The sequence below is a fragment of the Dendronephthya gigantea genome, unplaced genomic scaffold (genome assembly GCF_004324835.1).
Source record: "Dendronephthya gigantea isolate DGI-Jeju-01 unplaced genomic scaffold, DenGig_1.0 000004F, whole genome shotgun sequence".
In the NCBI taxonomy this organism is placed as follows: Eukaryota; Metazoa; Cnidaria; class Anthozoa; order Malacalcyonacea; family Nephtheidae; genus Dendronephthya; species Dendronephthya gigantea.
In genome coordinates, this window is record NW_021163014.1 from 3,463,149 (window position 1) to 3,485,821 (window position 22,673).

The 22,673-nt window shown below is 37.3% G+C and overlaps 2 protein-coding genes and 1 long non-coding RNA gene across 3 annotated transcripts; 2 read left to right on the top strand and 1 right to left on the bottom strand.

Annotated features, from left to right (window-relative positions):
* Nucleotides 1–635: 635 nt before the first annotated feature.
* On the top strand, nt 636–9,408 carry LOC114515628. Its single transcript, XM_028534922.1, has 4 exons — nt 636–3,649; nt 5,706–5,825; nt 7,969–8,195; nt 8,896–9,408. The coding sequence occupies exons 1-4, from the start codon at nt 3,397–3,399 to the stop codon at nt 9,343–9,345; spliced, it is 1,050 nt and encodes a 349-aa protein (XP_028390723.1). The 5' UTR covers nt 636–3,396; the 3' UTR covers nt 9,346–9,408.
* On the bottom strand, nt 3,691–6,269 carry LOC114515629. The gene is made up of 3 exons (XR_003686208.1): nt 6,229–6,269; nt 3,880–3,926; nt 3,691–3,779 (listed from the first exon to the last, which is right to left on the bottom strand). It is a non-coding gene; the product is annotated as an uncharacterized LOC114515629 (long non-coding RNA).
* A 6,953-nt stretch (nt 9,409–16,361) lies between the features above and the next one.
* Nucleotides 16,362–22,382, top strand: LOC114515673. Its single transcript, XM_028534971.1, has 4 exons — nt 16,362–16,734; nt 18,148–18,270; nt 20,333–20,520; nt 21,560–22,382. The coding sequence occupies exons 1-4, from the start codon at nt 16,491–16,493 to the stop codon at nt 21,917–21,919; spliced, it is 915 nt and encodes a 304-aa protein (XP_028390772.1). The 5' UTR covers nt 16,362–16,490; the 3' UTR covers nt 21,920–22,382.
* The last annotated feature ends 291 nt before the right edge of the window (nt 22,383–22,673 follow it).

Here is a 22,673-nt window from a genome sequence, read left to right on the forward strand (position 1 = left end):
TGCTATAAAGGAATAGAACATACGCAGGATTAAGTCAGTCAAACTGGATGACAGAAGTAGTAAATGAGCTTTCGACGAGATGTCCCAATTTTGCAAAAATATTCTGACAGAAGGGAAAGCAGGTAAAAAAGTATGTTCTTTTAAATCCATAATTTATAATTTGAAGTTTGTTTAATCAATAGTTAGCACATTAGTCAATACCACAAGGTTTTTGACTCTTTGTAGGTTTGAATATTTAGATCTTTGAAATTCTAAATGTGTCGTTACTAAACCCAATCATAGACAAATTGTCATGCATAATAAAATTATTCCTTTTATGCAGCTTATGTTCACAATAGAGTTAAGTGATTACTATGAGTACTATTTTTTATTACACTGTTGTGTTTATCAAGCCACAACTATCATACGTATATTGGTAAACCTTGTATTATTTTGATATTTATCCTCTGAAACTTTGAAAAAATGCCTTTCAATTTTAGCTAAAATTTTTTTCCCCGTTTAACAAAATGTGGTCGTGTATGGGCGCGTTGACACGTCGCAGTTTGCACAGGATTGAAGATTTAATATAAGCGCGAATTCCAAAGTGTAAGACGAAGTGAACGTATCATGCGGTTTATTTACACTTTTGTATTTTTTAAACTATACGACGTGCTTCTGAATGTCGCGATCGAACAACATTAATTTTAGGTTCGTAAGGCATCTAAATGTGTATGAACTGCATTGTTTATGTTCCCAGAAGCTTTATATTGAAGACCCGCACGCATGCGCGGTACGTCGGAGTTAACGCCAGAACAGGCGTCTTGTTTATGGTAACGTATAGAAAAGAGTTAGGTATAAAGTGAGACGGACTGCGCTCTCTTTGATGTCGAACGTTATAATCTACGAACGTATATCCCAGGGTTTTGGAGGCTTTGGCGCACTGATGTTCAAAACTCTTTTTGATAAGGGTTTATCTGTAGATATATGCGATACTTGATGTTTTTGAATACATGCAGGCATGTATTCTCCCATTTTCGCTTATCTTCGTTGAGACTTTCCCTGGAATATTGCTGACTTTCGATTTTGTCTTAAAAAAGGACCAAAAGCGTTTTGGTCTTTGATCACTTGACGAGATAGTGTTCAGTGAAGCGGCTATCACGCAACATATCTTTTTCATTGTAGAAGGTTGTAATAAATTTATGACTCAGATTACTCGCTTGGTGATCTGGATCTTTTAATTCTCATTCTCGATGAGTTTTTCTTCTTGATTAGATGAAGAATCGTGTTATTCAAGACCTTTGAATTATGTGGCCGTCCAAATTCCGACATGACCTAACAATCGCCTAGCGAAGTTCTCCAAAGTTTTGAGGTTGTTGGTCCTGAGGAACTTCCCAAATTTGCTATTTTAAATAGCCCCAGAGGAAGAAGTCACGCACCGTTTACTCATGAGTCGGCCAGGGAATTATCCCTGCAGATATCGGATTGTTGCCTTGCTTGTGTGACACGAGGTGCCGTCCCGTTGCCACAACATTGAGTTTCTGTCAATGTTGTGCATTGGAAATTTTCTCTGAATCACCTTGTAGCGAATTATACGCATGTATTCTCTCGTATCGAGGTTTGCACGTGTAAAATGCGGACCAAGAACAACGCCCTGTCTTGTCAGCCCAGCCCAGACCATCACTTGTTGTGCCCTTTGCATATGAGCAACGTAATGATCGTATGGGTGCCTATCACCATGCACGTGCTGCGTACTTCCTCACGTTTCGCGAGTTCAAGGAATTCAAGTTCATGGAATTCAAGCTACAAGTTTCAAGACAGCCTTGTCTGACACCATAAGCTTGTCAAGAAAATCGGGATTATCGGCAACGGTGTTCAGGAGTCGGTTGCAGAAAGCCAGGCGTTGTACTGGGTCGCCGTCTCTCTGATTCTTTGCCTTCGAATTATCACGTACGGGTGACCTATTCCCGTTGTCTAGGAGCGATTCACGTACTAACTCAACGTTTTCTGCAGTTCGTCCACTCCTTGGTCTGCCACTTCGTTCCTTGTTTAGGTCGAGACAACTACTTTCTTGTAAAAACTTGCGATAAGTTTTGACTGCACTTCGTCTTGTAGGCCTCGGGTCGTTGTTCCATCGCTCATCCCATCGTCTTGAAACTTCATATGCGTTATTCGTTCTAGCATACTCTAAGCAAACCCAAACTCTTTGATATTTCGTCAAGCGAGGCATGTTTTATTGCGATGTTAACTTAAGACGTTTGTCGCGATAACTTGCTTGCGTTCGTAAGTTGGAATTCCATCAGGTTCAAGGGACTTAGGGCATAAAATAATGATGTAAAACTCAACAATAACTGAAAACTTACATGATAAACCTGACAAATTCAGAGATTCGTATTATGGACTTAACAAATTTTGTCAAAAAACTAAAAAATAAGTTACAACAAACCATGTTTCGAAGAGGTATTGTTGAAACAAATTTAACAGGCTATTTTTTGCTGATTTGTGATAAAATTCAAAACGTTACTGTGTCTTTAAACGCGAATATCTCGGAAACTACTCGTTCAAACTTCATATGTAATATATCAAACTTTAAGTTATACATTACTCGACTAAATATGGATTATTTCATTGATATTCTTTAGTTGTATGAGACGTCTGATGTCATATTTCATAGATGAGTAACTTAACTTCCGGAAAAAGGTAAGAATCTTGTCGTATACGTATTTTTTTTTTGGGGGGGGGGTGGTGAATGCTTCTAGTCAACTGCTAAGCATGCAGTGACGAATCGCTTACGCTTTTTCGGGGCTGTTTACATGAGCCCTACAGGGAGGGCTAGCCCTACCAAGCGAGATCGCGCGTGCTACTATAAATCCATACTAAAGAACAATTTCGTTTACATGAGAGGAGGGCCAGCCCCACAAGGCGAGATCACGCTATTGACTATCCAAGATCTTGCCTGGTAGGCCAAGTAGGGCTGGAAATTTTCCGTATACACGTATATAACAGGGAGGGCTAGCCTTCGCTGTAGGAATAAAGAGTAGACGTCAGGGACAATCCTATTTGACGGTTCCGGCTTTCTTCGTCTTCTTTTTTTTCCACACCCGGTATTGTTTTCTGCACAAAATTGATTCGTCATTTGAGCCCGGGCGGCCGCCCACCCTTGGTTACGCCTTTGCAGCCATTCCAGTAATTCCCCTGATGTAACTTTACGTTTGAAAACGATTGCGTCATTGGTTATTTCGTAATTTCTATTTCTGTAATAGGTTCATTCGCCATTGATTTAAAACGGTGGTATTGTAGTAGAACGCAGACTCGTGTTAGTTGAGTCAGTTTACTCTGGCAGACTGGCAGTGGCTGGTTGTGGCTACCTGTTTCACCGTATAATGTTTTGAACATTTGCCTACATTCACGCTTGAAAACATGGATCAATACGTACCACAGTCATTGGATAGAACTTTTATTCGCCGAGAAGTAGATATCGTGTTTGTTCTGGATTGCACACAGCCTATGAACGTTCATGTTCACGAGGTTTCGACAGTGTTGCGACGTATTATCAGAAGATTGCTTTGGAGATTTGACGTGAACCATGCATGTGTGCAATACCATGGATGTACTCCTTCGGCCAACGCTGGCTATTCATTAATACATAGCAATTTCACGAGAGATCTACCAGGTAAATTGTCGTCTTCGTGTGCTCGTAAATCTCGTCTATATGTTCTCGTAAATTATATGCTTTTATCAACTTCGACGTGGTTGTAATGTGTCCTAGTCAGCTCGTCTAACTTTCTAATTAACCGGGGGACCTAAAGGGTTAATTACGTGAAGTAAAATTATCTGTTATATCAATATATAGCTACCTTTCTAAGCTCAATATTAAAAGGACTATTAAAATGTTTCAATTACCGTATATCAGCTAGCATATAGGCCATACCATACCCAAGGAAATAATACTAAATAATTGTGAGGTATGTTAGTCAATATTGGCATTTCAAAGAAAAAATATAATATTAAGGAGCTGTATATAACTAAAAAGAATGTATATAAAATTGTAAACAAATATGCAGTTATTTTGCTTAGAAGTTTGGTGATGTCCATTACTATATTTATATGAAGAATATATAGTGTACGAATATTCATTAATAACACTGCATCACATGTGTACATAATGTTCAAAATCATTCTAGTCATCAAACTAATGTCTAGATCTTCCTTAATATAACGTTTACTTTTTCAGTTTTGCTTGGCAGCAAAATAATATTACCTATAATCATATCTATATAATTTTTCAAAACAAAATCTCCCAAGTGCATTAATTATATACTGTTTACACCTCAGATATTAAATCTTTAGCTTGGCAGCTTTAGATTGGGGTTGAGCTCTGGCGACATAACTTTCCTGCTGTCAAAGAAGCATAGCTACCAAATGTATTTGGGTTACGTACATTATTAACAGGGCTGTCCAGGGGAGGGGGTGAAGGGAAAAGGGGTAATTTGCTCCGGGCCCCAGGGTTGGATGCACCCTGAAAATTTTACAGGAAACTTGAAAATTTTCATTGGGGAGGATCCCCCAAACCCCCCTAAAAGTGTTGCAAAGTTATCTTCAAAAGTTAACTTACTATGGCATTTTTTTTGCTGTGAAATTTGGGCCCCTAGAGAGTCCAAAATTTTCTATGTGTCCCTGTAAATTAATACTGTGTTTACCTACATAAACATCAAAAAGAATTACCAGTACTGAAAATTTGATTTTTTAAAGTATAACTGAACAGCACTTCATGAAAACACATGTATATTAGAGAGACACAATGTTAATTAGCACTAACCACTAATCAATCATATATATCAACAGCCAATCCCAAAGCCGTGTTGAAATTTAATTATGTCAGCTTCCATAAATTTTTCTGAAAACATCTTACATATTTATAAATCAGTTATTAGTTCATCTGATCTATTTTTATTAAAATTTCCATTACACTATGCTTAGGGTTGCATATAACCCATGCACTGCACCATGCAGGTGCAGCTGAGTATGTTGTATGTACTTGTATCAGACTCGTAACAGTTTTTATAACATATTTTATTTACAAATTTGACAATTACTGGAGAATCATCTGGAATCAGCCGCAACACTGGTCTAAAATCAAGTTGAAACATTGAGAAGTTTGATAGCATGTCAATTTTTAAGACTAGTTATTTAATCACCTATTATTACACTTATATCAAAATAAAATTTCTAAATCATTATACAATCAATGCAATGTGAAAATAGGCTTCACTGCTTATCAACATTTCTACACATATACATACATAAAAGTACAGTTTGTCTGGCTGAAAAGGCAGAAGGAGTACATTTATCTAGTTACAAATTGGTCCTGTGACCTTAAAATACAACAAAACTCTGGTTTATTTACTTAAACATAAATTAACTTACAATAATATGCATATATGTTATATGTATATATATTGATTTTAGTTAAATAGATCTACTGAATTTAAACATGCGGACAGTCACATAAATACTTAATGGTAAAATTTCAAACCTGGAGCAATTTAGTTTGCCATTGCCAATTAATGGGGTTTAATACATAATAATCCGGCATGCGGTTCCTTATTATATTCTGGACCTGTATAAAAAAAACTGCAAACTATTTTGAAATCAGCTATTTATGAAAATTGCATAATTTAGCACTGCTGGATCCCTTTACTAGAAGTTAAAGGTTGATTTGTTTGTAGGTGTAACTGTCCCTATGAATTGCCAAGGCTTGAACACACCTGATGCAATGGCTGATGGTCTTTACAGTGCCTCCAATTTACAGTTCAGATCGAATGCCATAAAGATATGTGTTTGGATTGGTAAGCAATAATTATCTCTCCTACTGAAGTTCACAGATTAGGCTCCGGGCAGGTAGCGGTGAATCCCAACTATAACCTCCCCGCACCTTTCGCAGCTTTATATCATTAGTTCAGCCTAACTAATATGTACTTCAAATGAACCTGAACAAAATATGTCCTTGAAAATTAACGAGGAAAAAAAAACAACAGTGCTCGGCCTCCGGCTCTGGCCAATATTTGTGAGTGTTACAAAATGTAAGATGATTATTAAACAGGCACAGCGTCAGTGAATAGCAACTCACAAATTGCGTATAGTTGTAGGTATAATAAGCACAGATTTTATTTATATTCCATGTATAAATACACTCAGTACCATTGCCTACATATATATGTTAATTTAAACGGAAAAGCAACATTTACTTACTTCTTTGCTCCGTCCAACTTTACGCCTTACGATGAAAAAACATGTTTATAAGTTTATTAGCAATGTCACGTGACTCTTTTTTTTCACCCTAGAGGCCACGTAATAAGAGACGTAATATTTCCACTTTGACTTTTAAAAAAAAGTTATAACCAGAGAAAATGAATATATAGCTATAATATGTCTGGAATTCAGTGATCATATCACGCATTTGTTGCATTTCTTAACTGTATAGCAACAAGGAGGAATTTCGTTTTAACCTAAGCCTAAGGCTAAGTTTTTAATACTTGATAATTATTATCACTTGTTCCGTATAGCATTTGTAATTTCAGTACGCTGATTGTCATGCCATCACGTGTTAGTGAGTTTAAGATGCACCAAATCAACAACGCGGACGTGAATTAATACTGCTCTAATTTCCACAGGGTGGGTAGGTTTCTACAGTTTCCAAACAGGGATGGAAATCATAGCTAATTTCAAGAATTTTTATCACTGCACATATGATCACAACAGTATAGTAGAGGTGGCGGGCATGATACAATTGGTACTAATTGGAAATTGGTAATTTAAAGACGGTTGGGTGTCTGTGGGGCTTCTGCATTGCCTCTCAATCAATATTTTCTGTATTTTTGAGTTTCTACGACTTGATTTCCAGCATTTTGGGGGACAATTACTGACGAATCTATCTCAGCAGAGTGAGGTCTTTTGAGAAAATACCATTTATCAGTAAACAAGAAACCTGCACACCTCCGGCGTGCCGCACACGTGCCAATCTTCAATATAAAGCTTCTGAACATAAACAGTTCACACTCATTTAGATGCCTTGCCAACCTAATTAAAATGTTTTTTGATCGGCACATTCAGAAGCACATCGTTCTTTAAAAAGTATAGAAGTTCAATTGTTCAAAAATGTAAATAAACTGCATGATACGTTCACGTTGTCTTACACTTTGGAATTCGCGCTTATATTAAATCTTCAATCCTGTGCAAACAGTGACATGTCAATGCGCCCATACACGACCACATCGTGTTAAACGCGAAATAGCAGCGATATTATTAAAATAGGACCAGAATCTATATGTATTAAATATATTCTTTCCCCAATCAATCGAACAGCATCAAAAAAACGGTTTATTAATTTTGTTCCTCTTGGAGGAATTTGCGTATCATGCGAGCAAAATCAAATCGCGCATCGGAAAATTAGATTTCGAGATGTGCACCACAAGTCTTGGGAGACAAAACTGTGACGTAGATAAAAACGGTCGCATGCATGCACTTTTCAAATACTAGTATATTTCACGCCAAAGCACAGTTGCGACGGCGAAAAATGATGAAAAAATAATAAGAAAAAACCAAAACAAAACAACGCTGAGGCGAATTTTCAACTCCGATCCGTCGCTGACGCCGGAGTAATTATACGCACTGCACATTTCTCGTTTTATCACTGCACATTTGACTTTTATCACCGCACAAATTGGTTATCACAGCACACTAAAATTAGCCGCGTGTAAAACAAGTGGTTCAGTAGCAGTTTTCATGTCACGTCCACGTCCTGTAGATCGATTTGGTGCATCTTAAACTCGCTATTATCAGCTATAAGAAGTCAAGGCAACGACAGTGGGTTACAGGGTTAGACTTGTTTATTCTATGTGTATTTCACTTTTGTGCATGTGCTTGGACGGGAATTAGATTGGAATTTCGGGAGTTTCACTAACGTTTATTTTGACTAATCTTTTACTGAAGGAGACGCTAATCTACAAGGCCTGGCACCAATGGAAGAACTACCGCAACCTCGTCCAGACCATCACGATCTTGTTGAAGTATGTCACCAAATGGCCGCATCGGGTATTGTGCTGCTTTGTTTTGGTTGTAATCAAACCAGTGAACATGTCAGGGCCTTTTTTATGGGCCTTAGTCTAATTACTGGCGGACGATTCATCGCTGTTCAATATATTCACTGTCTTTCCCAGGTAAACATTGACCATCTTGAAACGATCAGTGAAATTTTTTCTCCTCTTTTTCGTCTTTGAACATGGCGGACCTTGGTGGTCTACTTATTTAATAGTTAATTCCCGGCTTTTCATTGAGTAGACGCGGACAAATCGTCTGAACGAATAAAACGTCGGATGTGAAAGCGAATGATCTAAATTTGTCCGACCCTCTTTCCGTCTGTTAGGACGATTTTTTTTTCGGCGACGATTGGATCGTCTTCACGCACAAGTCATCGAGAAACGTTTTAAATTCATACATGTTGAACAAAGTACACGAACAAAGTAAAATATTAGCTTCCTCTCGAGGCATCTCTAATGTATTGAAAGTAATGTTCATAGTTGGCTCGGGTCAACTACACCTACCAAGAGCATTGTGGTTGTTTAGTGAAATAGTTTGAACTGACGGGAAAGTGTATGGAAATGACGATGTAAAAAGAAAAGGTGTAGAGGGCAGTAAATGTAGTGTATTGATTTTGAGCTAAAATAGAGATTTTTACGCTTAGTTTGGTGGTATAGTGTTTGTAGAACTATAGTAATTAATCCTGGTTATATAATCACACAACGTTTTCATATATAATCATTATTAAACGATTTCCAAAAGAACCTGAATTAATTAATTCAACTAGCACATTCATTCATAGGATATTATACAGCATTATACAGTTTGTGTTTCTTGCAGATTGTTGCTCGTTTGGTTCGCGAAGAGGTCGAAAATGAACGTTTCGTCAGCCATGCGGCAGATGCCATCGCGATAACACGGAGAGCTAATCCCAACGCAACTGTTGATGAAATTGCCAGGTATCTTAATCAAACTGTCAACCTTGGAAACCCCCGTGTACGAACTGTGAGGTATAACCAAAGAAATTTTGCTGGTCGTATTTGTGCACGATATATATCCACCGCCAACACACTACCCGAAGCGTTTTCAGAATTGAGAAAACACATTCGGGTAGAACGTATGGTTGAAGAAATAGAACCGGCAATTTCTGAATTGAGCAAACATATTCTGGTAGAACGTATTGTTGAAGAAATAGCACCGGTACTATATGTGTACCTCAGTGTAATAATAAGAGCAATGGCTCGTTCAGCAGTCCAAAAACCCATTGCCATGCCAATGGAGGTGAATTGAATGTATTAGGCTCTTACAATGGACGACTTGCGCTTTAGACTAATTTCTTACTTCGGCGATAAAAAGGACATTTTCTGAAAGATCTTACTTATAAATTAGTGCAAAAGCAAAGTTTGGCTGCGAAATTTTGTAAAAGACGGAAATTATAGCCACGCAAAGTTGTCGATTTTTGTATACTTTTGTATTACGTGCGGAAATGTGTAACTAAATTAGTTACACACTTCCGGTCGTTATACAAAAGTATACAAAAAGATCAAAAATTAGTCTAAAGCGCAAGTCGTCCATTATGACGTGTCAAATATTGTCGGGATCTGACTGCTTTCCACTTACGTTTTTAAGTCTATAGGCCAGTGGACTCAAATAAGACTGGAACGCTCACTTTGTCGAAAGGCTTCATGATCCGCCATCTTGGCTTCACTCATTAATTTATGAGGGAAAGTCAGAGAGTGAGCGTTCCAGTCGTCTTATTTGAGTTCACTGCTATAGGCCAACACACACCGGACGCGATATCCGCGCCAGCACGACGCGGTTTTTAAGAATCTTTAGGTTTTTAAAAGCTGCTAAATTTGACATGCAATGAACGTCGTGATATTCTTGGACCTGACCGAACCGAACCGAACGATAGTACATTTAGACCTATCTGCTACCCATATCTCTCGAAATTTTCTCTCAGAGTTTATTTGCTTCTGAAAATTGAAAATTCGCGTCGTGTTAGTGAATCGCGTTCAGATGAATGCGTTTAGTGAATTTTGTTCCCATTGGCTTGGTCATTTGATGCTTTTGAAAACTTTAAAAAACTATCACGCACTTGGTGGCGTTGCCACTGGAATACCGCGTACGTGTAAAATTAATTGCATTGGTGAAGGCCGAATTGACGACCTTGAAAACTCTGCATATAATAAATACACGTGGTGTTCATACAAATTAACAACTATTTAACACACTCCGTATGGTTACGACAGAACGATTGTATACGATGTAACTCCCAGCTAGTCGTTTACTTAAAAGTTAATGTTGTATTACCGACTTATCAATTAATAAATAATAACAACCAGTCTCTCACTTTGACTTTTTGTTATAATTATATATAGCTATAGCATATCTACTGTTAGGACTTTGAGGCAAATATTGCACGAGAATGCTCATGAAAGCAGAAATATACTTGGACGGCTCTGTTCTGACACCTCTGTTTAATTCCGTACACGATTATTTCAAAGGCTGCCTTTTATACTTGTGGATATTCTCTCCTAATCCAACGAACCTAATGATATTTCATCTGCGCTTTATTAGCATGAAAATATTTAAATGTAAATTTTAGCATGAAATCGTTCTGCTGCATGTGATACGTTTGTATCCCCGCCGCCATAGCCTCCTCCCCCCCTTAGCGACCAAATATTAATTTCTCACAACCTCAGATAATATTTGACGACGCGGTGCTGGTTTTACATGGCCCAGCGATTGGGTCTTACATAAAGCCGGGCCTGTTTACCTGATCCCACTTAGCCGAGGTTCAACAAAGCGTAGAGATGACATTGAGGTAATCAAAAGGTGCATGTAACCTGATCTTGGTAATTGTGTATTCACCCTTACAATAGCTTGTGCTTGTTTGGTGTCATAAACATTTATTTCAATACCTCCTAGTTACATCGTTGAATCTCGTCTAGGCGGACCCCTGTAAACAGCCCCTAGTCGGATTAAAGCAGTCTTGGCGAAGATTGCGCAGCTTCTGAGACATACTCCCATCAAGACCGAGTCAACGCGTGATAGCGTAATGGCAGGCGACATACATCAGGAGCCATAAAATGTCTGCGTTGTGACGTATACGTATTTGAGGACAAGCCACGGTCGTAATTGGCTAATTGGCCAACGGGGCGCGTTAGCCAATCAGGAGCATGTTTTGTTAGATTATTTATATAGTTGAAGCAGCTCGAACAGCGACAAAGCTTTCAACTGCGCCTTGAATTAAAGTTTTCTTTCGGGAAAAATACTGACTGTTTGTACTTTTTCAAAGTGTTAGGAGGTAAAACGGAATAGTCAGTTTTGCGTTACTTGCAGGACATCTGTTCGTATATGAAAAATATATAACAAAAGAAATTGACTCCTCTGAGTACGGAACGTTTTCTTAACCTCCAGACACGTAAAACAGCCGAGCCTGAAATATCGACAGTCGAGGGTCCACAAAACATAATGTCTTATTCGGTAGCAGGAAATAAGGGTTAATTATCACATTTTAATTGTATATAAAAGGCGTGTAAAAACATCATCTCATATTTTAATTACAATATTCATGTCATAACCAATCAGTTTCAAAAAAAATCAGTAGAGTCTGCATGTTGAGGGAAAATGAAGATATGAATATTCAGCCCACCCTAAGTTTGGGGTCTAAGCTCTGCTACTCATAAGTGAAAGTGTTTCGAAAGATAACTGATAATATTCAAGTAAGAGGAACTATCACAGCGCAGCAAAATTTTCCCTTTTTTTAACTTTACTCCACTGAATAGTTTAGCAGAAAAGAATGTTGCTATACATTATAAATATGATCTTTCGTATAACCAGGAGAACAAACGAGTGTTCTTTCTTGAAAACTCCTACGTTTGGCCTTCCATGCAACGACCTCAACATCATGTGTCTGACCGGTAAGGCAACATTTTTGCTTTCCGTCTGTTTGCATACATGCATGAGGTCTTTTACTTAGACTGGACTGAACACTGGCTAAAGTTTTCTAAAATATCTTTGTTATGTAATTAAGTGTAGCAAAATTCTGTAAAGTTGGGCAAATCTCGATATTGGTCTATCAAAGGTATAATAATGCTTCTTCATGTGATTTAGCACTAACTCGCAATTTTTGGCGGCAAATAACTGCTAATGCTTTAGATAATGCCGCTGAAGCTACCCGTTGGTATAATATTATTAAACAAAATATTTGCTTGCAGTTGTCTCGCTACTGTCAGAGTGACCGTATAATATAAAAGGACACTTTGGTTCTAATCGTTATCAAAAACATTAATAACAAGTAAATACCTTTACATCTAAAAAGAGTAATTATCATTTAGAAACAAAAGAAATGCCGACCTTTGATATAATTATGATGTCAGGTCAAACACAACACACACAAAACTAGTTCACTGTAAGAAGATAAAAGCATCGGGGGAATGTAGCTAGTACTAGTGTATAGAAAATGTTCAAATTGCAGGAAAAAGTATCCATAAAACGCTTCGAAATTGCAGATTCTCCCCCTCAGAAATGAACAGTTGAAGTGATTATAGAGCAATATTTGCAAATATTCATTTCAATATTGACCACAATGTTGCAACATTGCATTGAGCAAAACATCTGGTTTGACTAAAATCATGCATGTTTATACAGTACTAAAATTGAAAGTTCCTTCTATTTTTAAATTGGACTGGTTACACCCTTTTTCAGTAGAAAACATGCATGTCACGTGGTCGTTTATGGTTCCAACGTACACTTTTGTAACAGCAAACATGCATATTTAAAAAGATAAACAAACTGGCTTGAATGTAAAGGTTACCCAGTAATGGTTCTCTTAAAACAGTTACTATAGTTACTTGCTAGTTTCGGTTGCATTTGTTCTGAGAAATTAACAAATGTACACTTCAATATTGACTGCAACGTTGCAACATTATGGAGTAAAAACATCCGGTTTGGCTAAGTGTTGAAAAAGTTTTTACCAGTCTACCATTACTGCTACTGTTGCTTCGTGAAAATGAATAGGCTTAGGCCATCTGACGAAACTCGTACTCGAAACTAAGCGCGCGCTTTTTATTGCCTGCATGGCATTAGATTAAGCAGAAGACCTAGGGTGATCTCAACTTTGGCTTGTCGACAAATATTTTTACGCGACAAATTTTATTACAACAAACTTAACATATATATAGGAGAGATGAATAACTGGAGGAAAGAAGAACTGCAAGCCACAGAACATAATTAGGACAAACAAGCTTTGCAAATTAGCGCGAGAAGGGCATTTCATAAGATTTTGGCAGAGCAGTTTCAATGCACCCTTGTCACAAAGGTGACGTTCTCGCAAATAACTTAACAAAATACACTCAAAAAATACAAATAAATTGTTACCTTATTTCAGGTTCAAGAGAAAAGATATGTGAAAAGAAATCATCCGAAACATACGAGACTCATACTGCAACTGAAAATATGGCATTTTTATTTTTACTTTTTCTCATCCTGAAGAAAATCTTTAAAAACTGCCCCATTCTTGGACGATTGGCAAAAATAAAGGACTATCAGTTGCTTAAAACTGTGTCAAAATTAAAGGGAAAAAACAAAAATTACTCGAAAGCCAAAGCAAAAGTTTAAAGCGTACTTGCACTCACAGCAGAAAATTCGTATTTACCCAAACCGTTGTGGGAAAATACAGTAGTCAGATAAGGTAGATGCAGAGATATAGATTGCTATAAAAAATCAACTTTTAAAATGAAGAAACCACAAAAATCCAACGTTCGCGAGCCATCACCGGTCAAAACAATGAAAAAATATTTGACCTCGCACGTAGGAGGATTGGGGTGTCCTCCAATAGCTCCTTAAATTTTCACCATCTTTGCCTTCACTTTTAGCAACCAAGTTACTGCTCCATATATATATATATATATATATATATATATATATATATATATATATATATATATATATATATATATATATATATATAATATATATATATATATATATATATATATATATATATATATATATATATATATAAATATAAGTTTGGTTTTTCATTAACAAAATTATGTTAGCGGGGGGGGGGTTGTTCCTTTCCACTGATATTGAGAGAGCTTGCACGCGAAAATGTGAAGCTGAAAAGATATGATTTAGCTGTTTTAAAGTAGGAAAGCTTTTTAATAAACTGTCAAAGTTTCAGGAAAAATAATGCATACTGGGAGCAACGCGCGACCCCTTAAATTGACAAATATTTCATTGCGCGCAGTGGATTAAATGCATCGTTGATTTTAGCGTGACCGCGATCTCATGCAAGATTGGGCAAATGAATAAATTAAAGCGAGAAACTGAACAAAAAGACGAAGCGATTTAATAACAAGATTTTTATTCGTGATGTTAATCCTCAACATTTCCAACATTTCTTTCTAAGCAAACTGCGGCTCATCTGCATGAGCATGGTAAACACCGAACGGCGAACCATTTGTCTGTCCTGCCTCAAATTCTCCATTTCGTTCGAAATTCTTTCTTGGAAATCGCCTACGCTACCACCGGCAAATCTAGGCGAATGGACAGACAAATGGTTCGCTGTTCACTGTTTACTATGCTCAGACGAGCCGCAGTTTGCTTAGAATGAAATGGTAGACATGCTGAGGATTAACATCAGGAATAAATCGCTTTGTCTTTGTGTTCAGTTTCTCGCTTTAATTTATTCATACAACCTTGCATGAGATCGGTCACGCTAAAATCAACGATGCATTTAATCCACTGCGCGCAATGAAATATTTGTCAACTTTAGGGGTCGCGCGTTGCTCCCAGTATGCATTATTTTTCCTGAAACTTTAACAGTTTATTAAAAAGCTTTCCTACTTTTAGACAGCTAAATCATATCTCAATTTCAGCTTCACATTTTCGCGCGCAAGCCCTCTCAATATCAGTGCAAAAGAACACCCCCCCCCCGGTAACATAATTTTGTTAATGTAAAACCAAACTTGGCCTAGGTATACCAGATAAGTCTTAACAGTATCTCTAGGAACACAAAAATTTGCCAAATTCTGCAAAATATCCTGAAAAACGAAAAATTTTACATTTGGGACACTTTTTTTGATACACCCTGTATATAATTATAGAGCTCACTGCTTTGTTTCGTATTGCACATCGTCGGTGTTAATATCCGAGCGGAATTATAACCCTCGCACGGTGCTCGGCACCGGCTGGGGGAGAATAAACTTTTCAATAAGTGACTCATGACGTTCCCCTTTTGCCAACAAAAACATAATTTTTCCCCTAGTTGATTTAATTCAGACAATTGTTATATATTAACCTATATAACTATATAAGAATTACAATATGATTCCAATTACCTATAAGGCTATATCAAAATATAAAATAAGCGCATAATTATTCATTTTACTCAATCAAAACTAAACGACTGTACGCATATTCTGTGTACTCGATTAAACCCCCATAAAACCAAACGACTGTACGCATATTTTGTGTCCTCGATCTCGTCGTATATTAATATATCATGCTGCTAAAATAAGGATGGAGAATCCCACCCCCCTGTTAATTAAAGCTAATCTGTGCGCTGTTTGCAGTGCTTACTAATCTTCTGCTTTCTGAGTTATAAACTTTCTCCGGCTAAAAGTGCCAGCAAAAACACTTGATTGAGAAAACACTATCATGATTCCAGTTTAAATGGGCGAAGATTTGATATTTGCGTATATTTTGTATATTTGCGTTATAAGCATTCGTGATTCGAACTCAGGCTTTTCTCGCACTTTTTTTTTTTTGAAATACTATAGACAGATAGTTTAAATGGTCATTTAAGGTTGCGATTACCACATTTCTCAATTTTGAAAGCTGTATAGTGATACTAGTAGAGAATTTGTGACACGTGTGCTGTATGAATTCAGTATGATTATTTGAATGTACAGACAGCATGCCGACAGCATAACCAGTTGTGTCAAAATTAGTTGTTTGAACCTCGAATTATTTATCTATATATAAAATTCTTTTTGCTTTGCATGCATGGAGTAATGCAGGTTAAATTTCTGCTTTGCGGACCACCATAAAGCCTGCATGGTTACTATTTTTTCGTTCTGTTGTGAACAAGTCGTTTCTAGGGTTAGAAATAGTCCGAATATAATTTTGTCTTTATTTCTGTATTCAAATCGCTCATTGGAGTCATTGTTGACTGCACACACCATAGCACCCCCCCCCAGAAATATTCGGTCGCATCAACCTCGTACCCAGGGTCTTTGCCTTCGATCAGCTCTGATCCAGTGCTCTGATCTGACTGATCAGGCTCCCGAGAAGAGAGGACCTTCGACAGGAGTTGTGCGGATATTTAATGGAATAGTCCAAAAATAGAAGACTTAAGACTATATACGTGAGTCTTGATATCAACACATGATCCAGTCGAACCTTATAAGTTATAAACTAGAATGTCTGCACGACTCCGACGCATCCCAGGACAAGTGGATTTAGTATTTGTTATGGGCTGCACCGAATCAATGAGAAATATTATCAGCGATGCAGCGGGAATTCTACGTCGTATCGCACAAGGATTACGACAATTGGCCTCAAGTGATGTTCGTATTGCGTTAGTACGATATCGAGGTCGTGATGATCCCTATCAAGGCAACAATTATCGTCTTCAATCTTATAGATTTTCAGGAAATTCGCACGGTACACTGTCTTATCATGACCTTGGTTCAGACTTTCAGTTGAATCTCGAATTATCTATATGGAATTCTTTTTGCCTTACAAGCGTGAAGTTCTGTTCCTTAGGCTTAGAATAAAATTTTCTTAGAATAAAATTGCAATTTTGAGCATTTAATTCGATTATTACCATTAATTTGGCAATATTCTTAATCCTACCAAAATATTGAAATCAACAAATTAGTCAAATCCACTAGGTGAGTGAGTACTGCATGCACTAGGCAGCAAAGTTGCAATATTACAGGAACAAAACAGTTGATTTGACTATAAGTAGCAAATTAATTGCTGTTGTTGCCCCAAACATGACTCCCCCTGCGCACCAATCAGCTAAGCAATACCATTCATGGAAGGGGTATGGTGGTCCAAACTATACAAAATCACCTTTCAAAATTTTGTCACAAGAATTAGTAAAGCTGGTGTCAATTAATTTAATCTTCAATATTAATTCATTTGATTTCATGTTTTCCTGCCTTCATTACAGTATTAATTGGCATGACATAGCATGCATCTTTAATTTGATAGATTTTTTTAATAACAATGATCATCAAGTCATATTCTGGACACTAATCATATAAATGGACACTAAATATGACATTCGCTTATGTGAATTAATCTGCACCACACATTTCTTCAGCCAAATTAGTGCAAGTGAGTGAGGACATATAAAACTTGATTAATTAAATTGGTACTAAATGTATTTAATTACAGCTGACTCAATATTTGATTGATTGGCTTAATTCCTTTAAACAACCTTAATTGTCCATGAATGCAGCCCTTACCCCTGTGCTCTGCAGTCTCTGAACATATTCGAAATAAACAACTATTACTGGCTAGTTCATACCATATATATATAGCGTAGCTTTGTTTGGTTGCCAATGTTTAAGCTAATTATATCACATCTCATTGCATTAGTAGATCAGGACACCAATTACAAAGATAAATTTGTTGATAATATAATTATATAACTAGTATACTAATTTGCAGTCGTCTACAGATATTGATAGTTTGGTTTAAAATTATTTGATCACCACTAAATACTTCAACTCTGAGGATTCAACTCTGAGACCCTGCATAGCATTCCTAATTGTACTGATGTCCTTGTACTAAGGGACCCTTCTAGTCAGGATTTTTACAACATATTTACATATGACTATAAATAGGAAGATAGCCTTGACAAAAGAGAGAGACAGGGCTTTCATAAAAAGACTGGGTCCTATTTAACTATGATCTATCCCTCCCTTGTGGTACGTTGCATGTCATTTTGAAGGAAATTTCCTTCAAATGTGTATAAGCCCGCTTTGTAGTTCTAGTATTATATTCCGGCATACTTTTGATTAATTATTGCATGGGAAATGTGTTTATTGCTGCAATTTGTTTCAGGATGGTTTAACGATAGAATGTATTGTGGGGGTACTAACTCGTCCGATGCAATGGCTGATGGCTTGAATGAGGTTCTTCGTTTGTCTTTCCGACCAACTGCCACAAAGATTTGTTTCTGGATTGGTGAGTACTAGTGTATTTCTTTCCCATTCAAAATTTCCTATAATGTGGACAGGGTTTGGCGACAATCATGTGAGTGATGTGACTTGTTTCGACTATTACAGCAATGCACGCACAACCTCGGAATAACCTTAAGACTACTTAATGATAACGATTGAGACACTCGCTAAGCGTTTACTCCAACTAAAAGAGCGTTTTTGCTAGTGTTTTTGCCGCAGAAAGTTTATAATGAAAGCAGAAAAATTGGTAGGTGCTGCAAAAAGTCAAAAACAGCGAACGTTAGCTTGAAATGACGGCTATGTCAAGGCCAATAAGGGGAATAGGGTATCGGGGAATTAATTCCCCATCCCCATTTTAAGGGCCTGTTACACGGTGCAATTTTTCTTGCAACTTGCACTGATGCAATTCTACTTTTGAGAGATGTTTATTTGGGAACAACGAAACTAGTTTTGTTTTTATTACACTTCATTAGTCATTACTTCGGCGTCAGCTACAGAGTTGAAAATTCGCTTCTGTTTTGTTTTTGTTTTTTCATCATTTTTTTTTATTAATATTTTTCATCATCGCAAGTGTGTTTTGGCGTGAAATATACTAGTATTTGAAAAGTGTATGTGATCGTATTTATCTACGTCACAATTTTGTTTACGAAGAGTTGTGGTGCACCGCTCGAAATCTAATTTTCCGATGCGAGATTTGATTTTGCTCGCATGATACAGAAATTCCTGCAAGAGGAGCAAATAAACCGTTCTTTTGATGCTGTTCGATTAATGGGGTAAGAATATATTTATTACACATAGAGTCTGGTCCTATTTTACTAAAATCGTTTAACAAGATGTGGTCGTGTAAGGGCGCCTTAACACGTCACAATTTGCACAGCCACAGGATTTAAGATTTAATATAAGTGCAAATTCCTAAGAGTAAGACAAAGTGAACGTAACATTCGGTTTATTTAGGAACAATTGAACTTCTATACTTTTTAAAGTACGATGTGCTTCCTAATTTCGCGATCGAACAACATTTAGGTTCGCAAGGCATCTAAATGAGTATGAACAGTATTGTTTATGTTCAGAAGCTTTATATTGAAGACTGACATGTGCGCGGCACGCCGGAATTAACGCCAGGAACAGGAACAGTTCACTTTACTTCTGCAAGACTCTTCACTAATTTACATCTCTTAGAAGTAGAATTGCATTGAAAGTTGCAAGAAAAAATGGAACGTATAACAGGGCTTTAAGAACATAATAATATGAACCAGTATACAATAAAAATAGTTCGAGTACTTACATAAGATATCCATACAGGCGTTTAGTTTTGATCGAGTACACACAATATGCATACAGACAACAGGCGTTTAGTTTTGACGAGTACACAGAATAAAAAATATGTGTACCGCCGTTTTAGTTTTGACGAGTACACAAAATATGCGTACAGCCGTTTAGTTTTGTTCGAGTACACAGAATATGCATACTTGGAGATGAGAATGACGTCATCTATATGTCTATCTAATGTCTGCGTTATTGATTGTCGCAGTTTGCGGAGAAAGCATGCTTCTGACTGCATGGCCATGCACTGCGCCTTAATAATAAAGCCTATACATTCATCTGATTTGTCGAACCTTTCCAACTGAGAAACGTCGTTAACCTCGTGTCGTTATAGCTTGCGCCGCAGAACGAATAAAGCCAACAAATTGGAAGCGTACTATATATTTTATGTCTAAGATCTTGAGGTTTGTAGAACAAGCATTCCAATCCTCCAAAATGACTTCCATGCAGTCACAATCGTTAATGTCTAATCGACAGAGGCATTTCTATACGTGCGCTACACGAAACGGTAGGATGTGGTGTTACCCAACCTGATGATACAACAGTGACATAAACGAATGACACTTGGGAAGAAGCTTGACGCGACTAAGTCGAAATTATGACCTAGTGTCTATCGAGTCAAATAGGTTGGTCTTGCCATATGGCCATATGAGGGACGTAGTGACTAGATTTTTCCGGTATCCCGTTGACTCTCGCCCTTAACGCTAAGTTGTTTTATCACTTTTTATGTATTCATTTTTAAGGGGACTGGAATCTCCAAGGCAATCAGGATCTTTCCGAGATATGTCACCAAATGGTACCCAGGGAAATTGTTTTACACTGTATTGGATGTAACCAACCGAATACTGCCGATGCAGAGAGTCCATGGGACTTTATGGGTGTTACAGGTGGTCAATACACCTCTGTGGAACAAATAAGTGATATTTTACTGGTAATATTGACTTTATATGCTTATTAACTGCCCGCTTTTTACTTTTCCACTCACTTGATTCAAACACACTCCTGATTAAAAAAATCCTGGTTTGTTGAACTGCCCCATCGGACCTTCTCCAGGGTACTCAATTCTCCGTGTACGTATTAGATTTCGAGAAATGAAACAGGAGTGTGAAAATAATACACTTTTTACATAGAGCTCAATGGTGAAAATAATTAGTACTCCTCTATTTTTTTTTCTATGAGCAACGGTGCAAAGAGCTTAGAGTACTAATTCTATACAAATATTTAGGTAGACAGATGTATTTAAAAGAGCGCTTGGAAAACCAATATTGTCGCCATTATATGTGATGGGCGTTTAGAAGAGATTTTTAGGTTTTGCGCCAGCGCGTATACAAGTGAAAAGAAGTAATACTGGTAACTCGTTAGACCAAGTTGAAGGGCCAGTTTATGGGTCGCATTTTGTTCGCGTTAATATGAGCTATGATAAAATGAGCTATGATAAAATGAGTATACGATCGAATCTCAAAACAAACAAAAATAAAAAACCCGCTCGATTGGCTCCAGGATATTGTTGCGCAGTTCCCTACTTGCGCAATTCCTTGTCAAGTTTTAAGACTTAAGCCTCTATGCATGAACAATCTCTCCTCTGTGTCAAAGCTCCAGCCTAAGTTTAAAATAGAAGCAAGTCTATCGCCTTATGTAACAAGCGAACTAAATGTTTTAACCTTAATGCAAAGATACTGTTTACAAGTACATAATTATTCAGTGCATAATATTCAAGTTGGAGGTGCATTCTGCATAGGGATACCACTCGAGGAGTCGCAACAGCTGGGGGGTTGCCTCGTTTGTTTAAATTGTATGTTGTGCTGCTAAAATGTCCCTTTTTTGAACATGAAAGTCTGTACAATACGTAATTCTGAACACTTCAAAATGTCTTTTCCGGAATTTTCCAACCTCTCTATGTGAGTAAATCCCGCATCCACCTCCTTGCAAGAATATTTATTATCATATGATTCCTTAATTTATTTTTGTAGGTTATTTTTCGTTTGGTTCAAGAAGAGATCCTAATAGACAACGCAATCGGCCATACGCCAGATTTCATCATGTCGGAACGTCGAAATAACCCTAACGTGACTGAGAGTGAACTAGCAGAAAGTCTTAGAGACGCGGTAGCTGAACTAAGGAATAACAATGGACAAAATTGGGGACTAAATAACCAACAGAATCTTTCGGTGTATACTGCTGCTTATCCGATTTTACATTGCCCATTTCCTGAAACAATTGCTGAATTGATGAAAGAGCCTGTTGTAAAACAATCGCATATAGAAAGTGATGGAGATTGGCTACTTAAGTTAATAAGGAGAATATTGGCTGTCGTGAGTGTTGTCGCATGAAAACTGCGTTTTATTTTTGCGTTCTAAGCAAACCGCCGTTACACTCTAGATGCAAATTGCTAAAAATATCACGTTATAAAAAAGAATCTATACACTGACTAAAAACTTACGTTTAATAGTCCCGCTTGTCGAGACGATGTGCAAACCACGATATCCACTATTGGTGCGACTATACGAAATACTTGTAATAAACAAACCAAAAATAACGGGCACGCAAATTTTCTGCGTGGTATTGCTTCATCGTTGCTTCGGTATTAGCGGAGTTTAAGGCCGGTTTTCCACTTCAATCGTAACGTAACGTAACGTAGCGTATTTCTTCTTTCCGAGATATTCGACCAGAACTTAAGACTTTAAAACAATGAGATACGCTACGTTTCTCTACGATTGAAGTGGAAAACGTCCTTAAGATGCACTAAATCTACGACGCGGACGTGACATGAAAATCGCTACGACTGTGAAGAAACCAGTAATAATCTGGTCATTTGATGCTTTTGATGATTTGAAAAACAATCATGCACTTGGTGGCGTTGCCACTGGAATACCGCGTACGTAGTAAAAATTAATTACATTGGTAAAGGCCGGGTTGACGACCTTGAAAGCTCTGCATATAATAAATACACGTGGTGTTCATACCAGTTACCAACAATTTAACACACTCCATATGGTTACGACAGAACGATTATATACTATATAATTCCCAGCTATAGTCGTTTATGTTAAAGGTGAATGTTTGATTACCGACTTATCAATTAAT